At 41.8% G+C, this 13,292-nt stretch overlaps 1 protein-coding gene and 1 non-coding gene across 5 annotated transcripts in view; both read left to right on the top strand.

Moving 5' to 3' along the window:
• Positions 1-13,292, top strand: part of Ago3 (argonaute RISC catalytic component 3) — a 105,933-nt gene that overhangs the window by 69,560 nt on the left and 23,081 nt on the right. For all 4 annotated transcript variants that reach the window (XM_036179369.1, XM_036179372.1, XM_036179373.1 and 1 more), the window contains 5 exons: positions 1,469-1,556; positions 1,677-1,824; positions 2,983-3,102; positions 11,728-11,850; positions 12,339-12,472. In XM_036179369.1, the coding sequence (XP_036035262.1) occupies positions 1,469-1,556; positions 1,677-1,824; positions 2,983-3,102; positions 11,728-11,850; positions 12,339-12,472 (613 nt within the window). The remainder of the gene's footprint in view (positions 1-1,468; positions 1,557-1,676; positions 1,825-2,982; positions 3,103-11,727; positions 11,851-12,338; positions 12,473-13,292) is intronic.
• LOC118579031 lies at positions 7,556-7,680 on the top strand. The gene has a single exon (XR_004944401.1). It is a non-coding gene; the product is annotated as a small nucleolar RNA SNORA17 (small nucleolar RNA).

The raw sequence follows: 13,292 nt of genomic DNA, 5'->3' as shown, positions 1-13,292 counted from the left end.
TAAAAATAAAAACAAGAAACTTCCTGAAGATTTTCAGCTGATATGCCAGGCATGGGGTACACCCCTGTCACCCCACAAACTCAGAAGGCTGAGGAAGGAAGGTAAATCCAAGGCCAGTGTGGGCAACTCTGCAAAACCCTGTCTTAAAAACAAAATGAAAAGAGTGGAGAATATAGCTCAGTGGCAGGGCACTTGCCTGATATGCACAAGACCCTGAGCACCTCAAAAAAAGGTTTTCTTCTTCAGCCAAGGATTTAAAGCCCATTACTTTCTAGCATTGTCCTGGAATCCTTGAATCACTGAAGTCCATAAATGAACTACAGACCTAGAAATATTTAAAATTACAGACTGGAGAGGTGGCTCAGTGGTTAAGAGCACTGGCTGCTCTTCCAGAGGATCTGGGTTCAATTCCCAGCACCCACATGGCAGCTCACAACTGTCTGTAACTCCAGTCCCAGGGGATCTGACACCATCACACTAATGCACATATAATTAAATGAATCTTTAAAAAATAATAATTATTATTTGGAGGAGCCCCAGTGTGGTGGCACACACCTTTAATTCCAGTGCTCGTGAGACAAAGACAGATGGGTCTTTGTGAGTTCTAGGCCAGCCTGGTCTACATAGCAAGTTCCAGGACATCTAGGGATACATAGAGAGGCCCTGTTTCCAAAAAATACAAAAGAATTATTTGGAGGGTTGACAAGATGGCTCCACTGGCAAATTTACTTGCCACCAAGCTTGGCAGCCTGGGTTTCGTCCCCAGAACCCACAAGGTGGAAGAAAAAACCCATTTCCTGTAAGTGGACCCACAACCTCCACGTTCATTTGTGCATGAGCATACACATACATACACACATACATGCACATACACACAAAATAAAGATTTTTAAGAGTTAAGAATTATTTAGCTTTCATTCTAATAGCCACTATTGTTAAGAAAAAATTAATAAATTAAGAAAAATTAATAAATTAAGAGAAATACTTAATAAAAATGTCAGTCTAGTTCTGATAAAAGGACCAGGTTGTTTTTTGTTTTTTGTTTTTTCTGCCTGCTTCATAGATCTGTGAAGGACTTTCCTTCTTGAACTTTATGAAACTCTGATCTTCAGTCACTGTGTGATGAGGGGCTATTTAAATACTTGTGCTCTTATTCCTGAGTTTATTGTAATTGCTTTTTTTCTAGTGGAGCTAGAAACTTTGTCCCTTGATCTTTGGGCTTAGCAAATCATAGGATTTTCTTTTTTAACATATAGAGCTTGATAGAGTAAGAAAAATATTTGGTACTAAAAGGTCTGTCACTATTATAACAATTCTTAGCAATGTTATATCTAAAACTACCTGATATCACATTTCTTGTATCACAGATTTTCTGCCTGCTCAGAACTGAGGTTTTATAGTAGTGAACAGACTGGGTAAGTATTTTTCATGGGATTTCTGTAACCTTCATTTTTCTTGTTGGGAACAGGTCTGAAGGTTGAAGTGACTCATTGTGGAACAATGAGACGGAAATACCGTGTTTGTAACGTAACAAGAAGGCCTGCCAGCCATCAAACGTAAGGAAAGCTGATGTTTCCCCAGCAGTGATGTGAGGCAGCTGACTCTAAGGGAGGGGTGGGTAGTTGGCTAGCTCACGATAGGATGAGAGTGTTCATGTCAGCTCCTCTTTTTTCCAGCTTTCCTTTGCAGTTAGAAAATGGCCAAACTGTGGAGAGAACTGTAGCTCAGTACTTCAGAGAAAAGTACGCTCTTCAGCTGAAGTACCCTCACCTTCCCTGTCTGCAAGTGGGGCAGGAACAGAAGCATACGTACCTGCCTCTGGAAGTAATGTCCTTACACTGCTTATGACTAGCTTCTGTTCATCTTTATCTGTGTGTGTGCACGTGCATGCGTGTGTGTGTGTGTGTGTGTGTGTGTGTGTGTGTGTGTGTGTACACACGCATGCGCGTTTATGTAGGCCAGAGGAGGACATCTGGAGTCTTCCTATGTTGCTATCCATCCATTTTTTGAGATGAGGTCTCTCACTGAATCTGAACTTGCTGTTTGAGCTGGACTAGCTGACCAGTGACCCTCCAGGATCTGACTCTCCTGTTCCCCTCCCTCTCTTCCCACAACTGAGGTTATGGGCATACACCACTAGGCCTTGCTTTTTACATTGGTGCTAGGGATCTGAACTCAGGTTCCAATGCAGCAAGCACTTTACCCACAGAGTCATCTCCCTCACCCTGTTCATCATTCTTCTAGGATCTTTTATGGCCTGTGATTTATCTGAGTCTCACATTTATTTTTGAATTTGAACAATTTTTAAATTCTAATTTTTGTTAACACTTCACTAAATAAATTAGTATGTGTCTTAGTCAGCGTGCCTGTTGCTGTGATAAAACATCATGGCCAGCAGCAACTTGAGGAGGAAAGGGTTTATTTGGCTTATACTTCCACCTCACTGTTCATCACTGAAGGAAGTCAGGACAGGAACTCAAGCAGGGCAGGAACCCGGAGGCAGGAGCTGATGCAGAAGCCATGGAGGGGTGCTGCTACTGGCTCGCTCCCCATGGCTTGTACAGTCTGCTTTCTTATAGAACCCAGGACCTCCAGCCCAGGGATGGCACGACTCACAATGGGCTGGGCCCTCCCGCATCAATCACTAAGGCATTTTCTTAATTGAGGTTCCCTCCCCTGAGATGATTCTAGTTTGTGTAAAGTTGACGTAAAACCAGCCAACACAGTATGAAAAAAGTTCACCCATAGTTCTACCATTGTTAGCATTTTTGCTATGCTTCTTTTAGTCTTTTTATCCTGTTTACCTTTTACCTAATTATAATCATGTGATCATGTATACTTTGTTCTCTACTTTTTTACCTAACATGATAGTAAAAAGAAGTAGTTAAATAAGTAGATTTTAAAATTTTTATTTAACATGTGATTGACATTGAGTGAATTCTAACAAAAATATATCCATTGTATAAATTGTTTTATTTCCAGGTCTGTAATATTGTGGCTGGGCAACGGTGTATCAAGAAACTAACCGACAATCAGACTTCTACTATGATTAAGGCAACAGCAAGATCCGCACCAGATAGACAAGAGGAAATTAGCAGATTGGTTAGTACATAACTCTAGAAATAGGAATTTAAAGTCTATTAGGGTGAGCAACTCAAAAACAATGTCCTCACCAGCTGATGCCATATATCCATTTCATGAACTGTCAGAACGAAAAGAGATCATGGAGCCAGGTGTAGTGGCACACGCCTTTAGTCCCAGCACTTGGGAGGCAGAGGCAGGCGGATCTCCATGAGTTCATGGCCAGCCTGGTCTACAGAGTGAGTTCCAAGACAGTCAGAACTACACAGTGAGACCCTATCTCAAGAAGAAGAGAAAGAGAGTTATCATGGTGTAATCTATGGTGTGGGAGAGGGGTAAACATTAGTAAGTTATATGAGAAGGGTTTGGTTCTTCTAATTTAACTCTAGAACATTTAAATCTAGGGAACAGACTCATCGGAACTAATGTTTTAATATAGTTAACTGAACCTCCACCTAAAGGAAGGGCAAAGGGGAAACATCCAAGTATTATAACAAGAAATACTAAAATTATAATATTAACAGTCAGTCTAGAATTTCTTAGCTACTAGTGTCAGACTGATAACTGTATACCTCATGCCTGTAATCCCAGCTCTCAGGAGACTGAGGCAGGGGGCTCATTCTAAATTCTGGGCCTTTCTGGGCTACATAGACGACCTTATCTACAAACATACAAACAACTGGGCCTTATAATCCCAGCACTTGGGAGGCTAGGGCAGGAGGATTGCCATGAGTTGGAGGCCAACCCAGCCTAGACTACAGAGTAAAAACCTGTCTCAACAACAAACCAGTTTCAATAATGCAGGACTCCCCAAGTCTTGTAGAAGAGAGGACAGGATGCTAGTGTCACTTGATAAAATTCACATTACTACTTCACATTAAAAACTACATCATGTTTTGCCCAATAAAAATACACAGTGGATTTTACAAGGCTCTTGGCAAACAAACAAACAAACAAAGAACAACAACAACAACAAAACCTGTCTGCTGCTCCAGACCCCTCAACTGGTGTTCCAGGAAGGGGAACCATCTTGCTGATATACCATGGCTAGAAGAACAATCTCCTAAACAATGTCACATTCTACCAGAATGGAAAATGCAAGCTTTTCCATTACAATGGCAACTTCTCCATCTCAAAAGCAAACCACAGTGATTACCATTACAAAAGAAATACAGAGAAGTCTGGGAGTGATAGAGCATTCTTTAATCCCAGCACTTTGGAGGCAATGGCAAGAAGATCTCTATGAGTTCAAGGCCAGCCTGGTCTACATAGCAAGCTCCAGGACAGCTAGCACTACATAGAGAGACCCTGTCTCCATGTCTTAGTTAAGGTTTCTATTGCTATAAGGAAACACCATGATCACAGCAACTCTTATAAAGGAAGAACATTTAAGTGGGGTGGCTTACATTTTCAGATGTGGAGTCCATTATCATCATGGTGTGACATGGTGGCATGCAGACAGACATAGTGCTGGAGTTGTCCTACATCTTGATAGGCATGCAACAGGAAGTGGTCTGTCTCACTGGCATGGCTTGAGCATATATAAGATCTCAAAGCCTGCCTCCAACAAGACCAACATATTCCAGCAAGGCTACACTTCCTAATAGTACCACTCCCTATGGGGGCCATTTCTCTCAAAAGAAGGAAAGAAGGAAAAAGAAATACAGAGCTGTCCTACTCACCAACCTGACCATTGCTGTCTGAGTTCTTCCAGGAACTCCTGAGCACAGGGAAATAGGAGAGAGAACCCCTGAGGAACTGAGTACAGCATACCCTCAGGGAGCTCAGTGGCACTTCAGGCCTTTGTGTGGACTGCAGCCAGCCATCAGCAGCTTGTCCAATGCCAGGGATCTTGAGGAAACGTCCAAAACCAAGGCTGGGAGTACTGTCACCTCTTTGTTTCTCAAGCACCCAGAAGCTCTGGGGAAAGAGACAGAGTCCATTATCAGGACCACATTTAGTCTCACTTGTCTTACATTGGAATTGGGGATACTCAGAAGGGCAAAGATCTAGTGTCTCCTGTTCATATTACCCTTGAGGCGGTCATGGGGATGCTCTAGCCTCTATGGAGGACTTCCAGAGTTAGCTATGAGTCCTGAAGCCAACAGACAGCACAGTCCTGGTTGACTAACTCTACTGATTCATTCTGGGACTTACACTTCCCAACTCCAGGCACTTTTGTCATGTATTCACGCAACAGATAAAATGACTGTCATTAAGAGAATGCAGCAACATAGGAAATGCTTACATTACACATTACATGAAAACAATTATATTAGTGTACGGGACCTCAGAAATGATAAGGCAGACTTGTATCAACATGTTAAGAATGATGTTTCAGGGTAATACAATTATAAGGAGCTTTTATTTGCTTTCTTTTTTTGTTTTTTTTCCCCAAGACAGGGTTTCTCTGTGTAGCTTTGGTTGTCCTAGAAATCACTCTGGACCAGGCTGGCCTTGAACTCAGAGATTGACCTGCCTCTACCTACTGAGTTCTAGGATTAAAGGTGTGTGCCACCACCACTTGGCTTGTTTTCTTTTAATAATTGTGATTTATTATCTTTGTGTGCACGTATACATGTATATAGTTGGAAGTTTTCCTGTGTCCTGGCTGGCTGGTGGTAGGGACAAATCTCTCCCACTCATGTCCCCCAAGTAAACACAGAGGCTTATATTAATTATAACTGCTTGGCCATTAGCTCAGGCTTATTACTGACTAGCTCTTACACTTAAATTAACCCATAATTCTTACCTATGTTTAGCCATATGGCTTGGTACCTTTTGTCAGTTCTGCCTTGTCATCTTGCTTCCTCTGTGTCTGGCTGACGACTCCTGACTCAGCCTTCCTCTTCCCAGAATTCTCCTCATCTGCTCACCCCACCTATACTTCCTGCCTGGCTACTGGTCAATCAGCATTTTATTTATCAACCAATCAGAGCAACACATTCACAGCATACAGAACATCCCACAGCATGTGTATATGTGTTGGCGTACACATATATATGTATGTGAGTGGGCGTGCATGTGCCACAGCACAGCTGAAAAGGTCTGAGGAATCTGCTGAGGAAAAGATTGCTGATTCAGTTCTCTTTTTCCTCCATGTGGGTCCCAGGGATTGGAGGTTGAACTCAGGCCCTCAAGCTTGGAAGCAGGAGCCTTACCCACCAAGCCGTCTTCTTTCCTGTTTTTCCATGAGGATCATGCTTTCCTTTTATGATAAAAGATTTTAAAGTTAAGAATACACAATACTATCTGTTCATTTCTAAAAACTAAACTTAAGTAAATAGATAGATTGAGGCTGAAGAGATGGCTCGGTGGTTAAGAGTACTTTCTGCTTTGGGAGAGGACATGCATCAGGAGGCTCACACACACCTGTGATTCTAGCACAGGGATTCTGACACTATCTTCTGGACTTCATGGGTGCACACACACACACACACACACACACACACACACAAATAAAAATATTTTTTTAAATAAACTGATAGAATACTCAAAATAGAATGAGATTTTTTTGTTTCGTTTTTAAAGAATACCTAGATTGTATGTCACTCTTCCCTGAATATCATTTAAACTGTCTGAGCAAACAAAGGGGGGGGGGGGGAAACCAATAAATATTAATATATTCCCCAACAATTTAATGGTACTTTCAGAAAAAAATTTTTTTTCAAGACAAGGTTTTTCTATGCAACAGCCCTAGCTGTCCTGGAACTCACTCTGTAGACTAGGCTGGCCTTGAACTCATAGAGATCCTCCAGCCTCTGCCTCCCAAGAGCTGGGATTAAAGATATGTGCCACCACACCCAGCATTTGTTCAGGTTTTAATATTACTTTACATGTTTTGTTTTTGAAACAGTTTCTGTTGTTTTATTAACCAAAATTTAAAATAGTTTGATAATCATTTGTCAAATGCATGGTTGAGGGACTAAACATTGCCTAGCATGCAAAAGGCCCTGGTTTCAATCCCCAGCATCATATAAAACCACTGTGGTAGCACATACCTGCAGTCCCAGTACTCGGGAAGCAGACACTGGAAGATTAGCTCAAGACCAGCTTCAGCCAGATAACAAGTTTGAGTTTGAGATCAGCCTTAGCTACATAAACATAAAAAATAAAAAATAAGCACTATGTCTTATTGCTGTGATAAAACACCTTGACCAAAAGCAACTTGGGGAAAAATGGGTTTACTTGGCTCACACTTCCACCTCACTATTGATCATCAAAGGAAGTCAGGACAGGAACTCAAGAAGGGCAGGAACCTGGAGGCAGGAGCTGATGCAGAGGCCATGGAGAGATGCTGCTTACTAGCCTACTTCTGGCTTGCATGCTTTCTTATAGAACCCAGGACTACCAGCCCTCCTTCCTCAACCACTAAGAAAATGCCCTACAGCCCACTCTTATAGAAGTAATTGTTGGTCCCTCCTTTCAGATAACTCCAGCTTGTGTCAAGTTGGCAGAAACCTATCCAGCACACACTGTCCCTAGAGACCTTACAGATACCTGTCCCATGTACTTCAGTAGATGGCAGAGAGGAGAGAGGCCATGTCTGTGCTCAGTGTTCTGAACTAGGAACATTTGAGGTACGAGCAGCCTGACATTCTGTGGTGCCTATCAACTCACTGAAGCCCAGCTGTGGGACCACCTCTGTCTAGTTGTTGGCTGGCCCAAGGCATCTGATGGCCTTGCACATGCTCACTGTGGGGTAGAAGAGACTGTTGTGTACAGAGGAGGTTTCAGGAAGATGAGTGTCTGAAACTGCTTATCATGTGAGCCTTGGGCACAATGCCCAGCTGTGCCAGGAAGAAACATGGCCCAGTTCAGTGCCCCAAGACTAGCCTGGACAAGTGCAGATACAGCTTCCAGGTCATGGGCCTCACAGGTGTGCCCACTGTCACCCAACCAAAAACCTGCTGAAGCACCTGCACAGGCTTCTGTTGACGGATCTAGGTTCTGGGCTGTTCCACACTTCTTGTTCTAGAAGCCTGCATTTTTAAAGCTATATTTTTCCAAAACGAGTGTAGTAAGGCTATGATTACCATAGAACTGGCTAGTAGTTAGTGTAGTTAGAGTTTTCCTGCCTGGCCCACGGTCAGGACAAATCTCTCTCACCCGCCAGTCCCACAGTCACTCAGACCCAACCAAGAAAGCACACAGAAACTTATATTGCTTACAAACTGTATGGCCGTGGCAGGCTGCTTGTTATCTACCTTTTTTATCTTAAATTAACCCATTTCTGTTAGTCTGTACTTTGCCACATGGCTTGTGGCTTACCAGTGTCTTTACATGTTGCTTCTCATGGCGGAGGCTGGCGGTGTCTCCCTCCAACCTTCTGCTTCCCAGAATTCTCTTCTCTCTTGTCCCGCCTATACTTCCTGCCTGGCCACTGGCCAATCAGAACTTTATTTACACAGAGCGATATCCACAGCAAGTTAGGTCAGTGGTAGTGGTACTAGGGCCATGGAAGGCACTCCAAGATTCCATTCAACACTCCCGTCTGCCTAACTGTGTGTGGTCTGAGCCGTAATAATTACATGAGAGGAAAAGAACTGGATGATGCACATGTGGCAAATGTCCCAAATAAATTCACTCATTCTCAAAACACAGAAACAAACACACAACAGATCAGAAAGCCTCGCAGGGCTGGAGAGATGGCCCAGCAGTTAAGCATTTGTTGATGTTGCAGGATGTTGCAAGGACCCAGGTTTGGTTCGCAGCACCCATGTGCTGGCTCATGATCGGCTGTAACTCCAGTTCCAGGGATCCAACACTCTTCTGGCCTCTGCCAACACCAAGCATGCACAGAATGCTCATATATGTATACAGACATTCACACAGACACAAAAAATTCTTCATTTTGTGAGCTAATAAAAATAACCCCTTTGCCTTATAATTCTATAAAAAGTGAATGGTAGTTATTACAGCTCATCTAATTAGGAAAATGAAGGTTGATTCTCACAGTTTCTTTTTGTTGTTGTTGTGGTTTTTTGGTTTTTTGGTTTTTTGGTTTTGTTTTTGTGAGACAGGGTTTCTCTGTAGCTTTGGAGCCTGTCCTGGATCTCGCTCTGTAGCCCAGGCTGGCCTCGAACTCACAGAGATCTGCCTGCCTCTGCCTCCTGAGTGCCACCACCACCCGGCTCTATATTACAGTTTCTAAAAGTCTTCTAAACCCTGTAAGAGACAGTGACTCCTCTGTCTGTAGAACCTCTGTAACTAACCATTCTCCTTTATTACAGCTTAACTGTTCAGGAATGCAGAGTCATGAAGTGGTTAAGAGAACAGGCTTTGGGTTAAAGCCTTGTTTTCTTCTTACTGCTTGTAGCACCTAGTCATTTAATTACGAGCACAATTCGTGTCTCTGCAAAATGCAGATTATAAAAGACCTATGTGGACTGGAGAGATGGCTCAGAGGTTAAGAGCACTGGCTGCTCTTCCAGAGATGCTGAGTTCAATTCCCAGCACCCACATGGACACTCACAGTCTTCTATAATAGGATCTGATGCCCTCTTCTGGCGTGCAGAGCACTCATACATAAAAGTGTAATGTAATAATAATTTTAAAAATCTAATTTTTTTTATTATTAGCTGAGTGGTGGTGGTGCACACAGCTTTAATCCAGCACTCTGGGAGGCAGAGGCAGGCAGATCTCTGAGTTTGAGGACCGCCTGATCTACATAGTCAATTCCAGGGCAGTCAAGGTTTTACAGAGAAACCCTGTCTTTAAGAAAAAAGTGAAAGGAAGGAAGGAAGGAAGGAAGGAAGGAAGGAAGGAAGAGAGAGAGAGAGAAAGAAGAAAACTATATGTATATCATAAAGCATATGTGAAAAAAATGATTAGTCACTTATCATCAAGCATGTCATATAGCAATGTGGTGATATTTTATTTGTCCTCTAACAAATAAAGCTTGCCTGGGGATCAGAGGAAAAAGCCAGCCACTATATTAAATATAGAGGTCAGGCAGTGGTAGCACATGCCTTTAATCCTAGCATTCCGAGGCAGAGATTCATCCGAGGCCACACTGGGAACAGAGCCAGGCGTGGTGGCACACACCTTTAATCCCAGCTCTAGTTAACCATAGAGGTCTGGAGGTCTGTACAGACAGACAGGAAGTGATAGAGCTGGGCAGAGAGAGGAAGTAGGAAGGCAGGGCACAGAAAGGTATATAAGCGTCAGTATACAGGAAGTAGCTTCCTCTTGGTCTGAGGATTTCCTAGAGGTTAAGAACTTGTGGCTGGTTTATTTTATTCCTCTGATTTCTCAGTTTTCACCCCAATATCTGGCTCCAGGCTTTTTATTAATAAGACTGTTTACCAATTCATGTTACATAGCAAATCTTCATTAATGCTATTTGTTATTCTTTATAACCTTATTACAGAGAGACATTAGCAGACACCAAAAGTGATTGACAGGTTTGAAGAAAAGGATTCATCACTGCCTAATTTAAAAAGTGGCTTTTCCTACTTATTGTCAGAAGATTGTGTTTAAGCATTTAAATTATATAGTTTTGTAAATAGACTTTTTACTCAGCCTTGACACTGCCTTCTTTTTGTAAATTGTTGCCTTGAGGACAAGTAAAAATAGCCAGTAGCATAGCTTAGAGTATGAGTAGCATACCTTAGAGTAAGAGTAGCACAGCTTAGAGTATACACTGACCAACCGTGTATTCTTTCTTTGACTATGTGTATGGATATGTTATGTAAAATTTATAATCTCTCAAAAAAAAAAAAAAAAAACAGCAGGGCGGTGGTGGTGCACACCTGTAATCCCAGCATGCGGGAGACAGAGGCAGGCGGATCTCTGTGAGTTTGAGGACAGACTGGACTACAGAGCAAGATCCAGGACAGACTCCAAAGCTACAGAGAAATCCTGTCTCAAAAAAACAAAAAAAAAAAAAAAAAAAAAAAAAAAAAAAAAAACCCTATCTCAAAAAACCACCAAAAAAAAAAAATTATAAGCTATAACTGATACTTGCTTTTTTAAAAATCTTTTTTTTACTATTTCTCATTAAATAAATTTATATATAACATAATATATCTGAAAATACATTCGTATAAATTATAAAGCAGGTAGTTAGAAAAAAGTTGTTTTTAATATTTACTGTCAAACTTTACATAAAACAAATTCTTATATTATGTTCCTAGATTCTTTATAATCAGAGATTTTTTGTTTGTTTGTTTTGGTTTTGACTAAGCTATGCCATCCAATCAGAGGGTTTTTTAAATTTTTGTTTTTGTTTTGTTTTGGTTTGGTTCTCAAGACAGGGTTTCTCTGTATACCCTGGCTGTCCTGAAATTCACTTTGTAGACCAGGCTGGCCTCGAAGATCTGTCTGCCTTTGCTTCCCAGCGGCGTTTCTCTCCTGAAATTGCTTAATTATTTAAAATTATCATTTTCATGGGTCACAAATAGTTAAAGTGTATTATTCAACCTAATATCTATTTAAGTTCTGAATAAATTACCAAGGTGTTCACAGACTTCCCACAGTCACTGACCACAATCTGCAGGATAATATTCTCTGCTTTGTAGTCAGGGCACCATTGATTCTCACTACAAACTGTATGGTTGGCATGGTGAGAGAAAAGGAGGAGGTTCTAGCAGTGAGAGGCTCAGGGAAAGTCTTCGAATAATGACAGATCTTTTCTGTTGCTAGGTAAGAAGTGCAAATTATGAAACAGATCCGTTCGTTCAGGAGTTCCAGTTTAAAGTGCGGGATGAAATGGCCCACGTAACAGGACGCGTACTTCCAGCACCCATGCTCCAGTATGGAGGACGGGTAAAGCCCATCAGCAGTGTTTTAATCTCATGTAGAATTTGCTAAGTCTGGAGAGAATGGTACTCTAAGTCTTGAACTTACTATTTGATTGTTCCAACAATATGTTAGGTATTTTATTTGTTTCAAGGTGGATTTCTTTGCTTGAGTTTAGCATAATTTTTTTACATGTACTTACACATGTGTACCTCTAACATGTGGAAGTCAGAGGGTAACTTGAGGTCCTCTCCTTCTACCATATGAGTTCTTGTGTGTGGTGGGGGTGTCAAACTCAGGTCACCAGGCTTGGGGACAAGCACCTGCCTTCACCTGCTGAACCATCTTGCTGGCCTCTTAGGTTTTAAAAGTGTAAATAATATTGATTTAGAACAGTCAACTCCACATAGAGTATTAAGGATGTATCAGTTCAGCAATCTAAATGTTTAATGAGCTCACGGAAATGCGTTGTCTGGTAAGGGTTTTGTTTTTCCATCATGCTGTTTCTCTTACAGAACCGGACAGTGGCAACACCAAGCCACGGCGTGTGGGACATGCGAGGGAAGCAATTCCACACAGGAGTTGAGATCAAAATGTGGGCCATAGCTTGTTTTGCCACACAGAGGCAATGCCGAGAAGAAATACTGAAGTAAGTTGTTGCATTGGTTTGGTTTGGGGACTTTGTATGTTTGGAATTTTTAAAAAAATTAATTTTTATTTTTTAGTGGCTCTAAGGGTGAACCCAGGACTTTGTATATACAATAGGCTGTATTGCTGAACTACACCCCTAGCCCTGAATTCCAATTTTCTTTTTTTTTTTAAGATTTATTTATTTATTATGTACACAGAAGAGGGCGCCAGATCTCATTACAGGTGGTTGTGAGGCACCATGTGGGTGCTGGGAATTGAACTCAGGACCTCTGGAAGACCAGGTCCTCTTAACCTCTGAGCCATCTCTCCAGCCCTGAATTCCAGTTTTCAATTATTCATCTACTGTTATAACAGATGTTGCCTGTATATGGAGTATATGTAACCAATGAACCTTTAAAACTGTTTCTTCCATCCAGCTAGGATGACCTATCCTTCCAGTTACATGGGAGGCTGAGGCAGGAGAATCGCAAGTTAGCAAGACCCAGTCTCAAAAATCATTTGTGTGTGTGTACATGTGCACCCACACATGTGCAAGTACACGTGGGTGTGCATTGTAGAGGTTAGCCTAAGATGTCATTCATCAGGCATTATCCACTTCCTTTTTGACCAGGGCCTCTCATGGGCCGAGAACTTGTTGAATTATTTAAGTGAAAAGATTGATAAGGAAAGAAAAGATTTCATGCTGAAGTTTCAAAGATTAAGAATGAATATTTTGCCGGGCATTAATCCCAGCTCTCGAGAGGCAGAGGCAGGCGAATCTCTGTGAGTTCGAGGCCAGCCTGGGCTACCAAGTGAGTTCCAGGAAAGGCACAAAGCTA

Source organism: Onychomys torridus, chromosome 2 (assembly GCF_903995425.1).
Source record: "Onychomys torridus chromosome 2, mOncTor1.1, whole genome shotgun sequence".
Taxonomy (NCBI): domain Eukaryota; kingdom Metazoa; phylum Chordata; class Mammalia; order Rodentia; family Cricetidae; genus Onychomys; species Onychomys torridus.
Note: the sequence above shows the minus strand (reverse complement) of the source record. Positions and strands in the feature narration are given on the sequence as shown.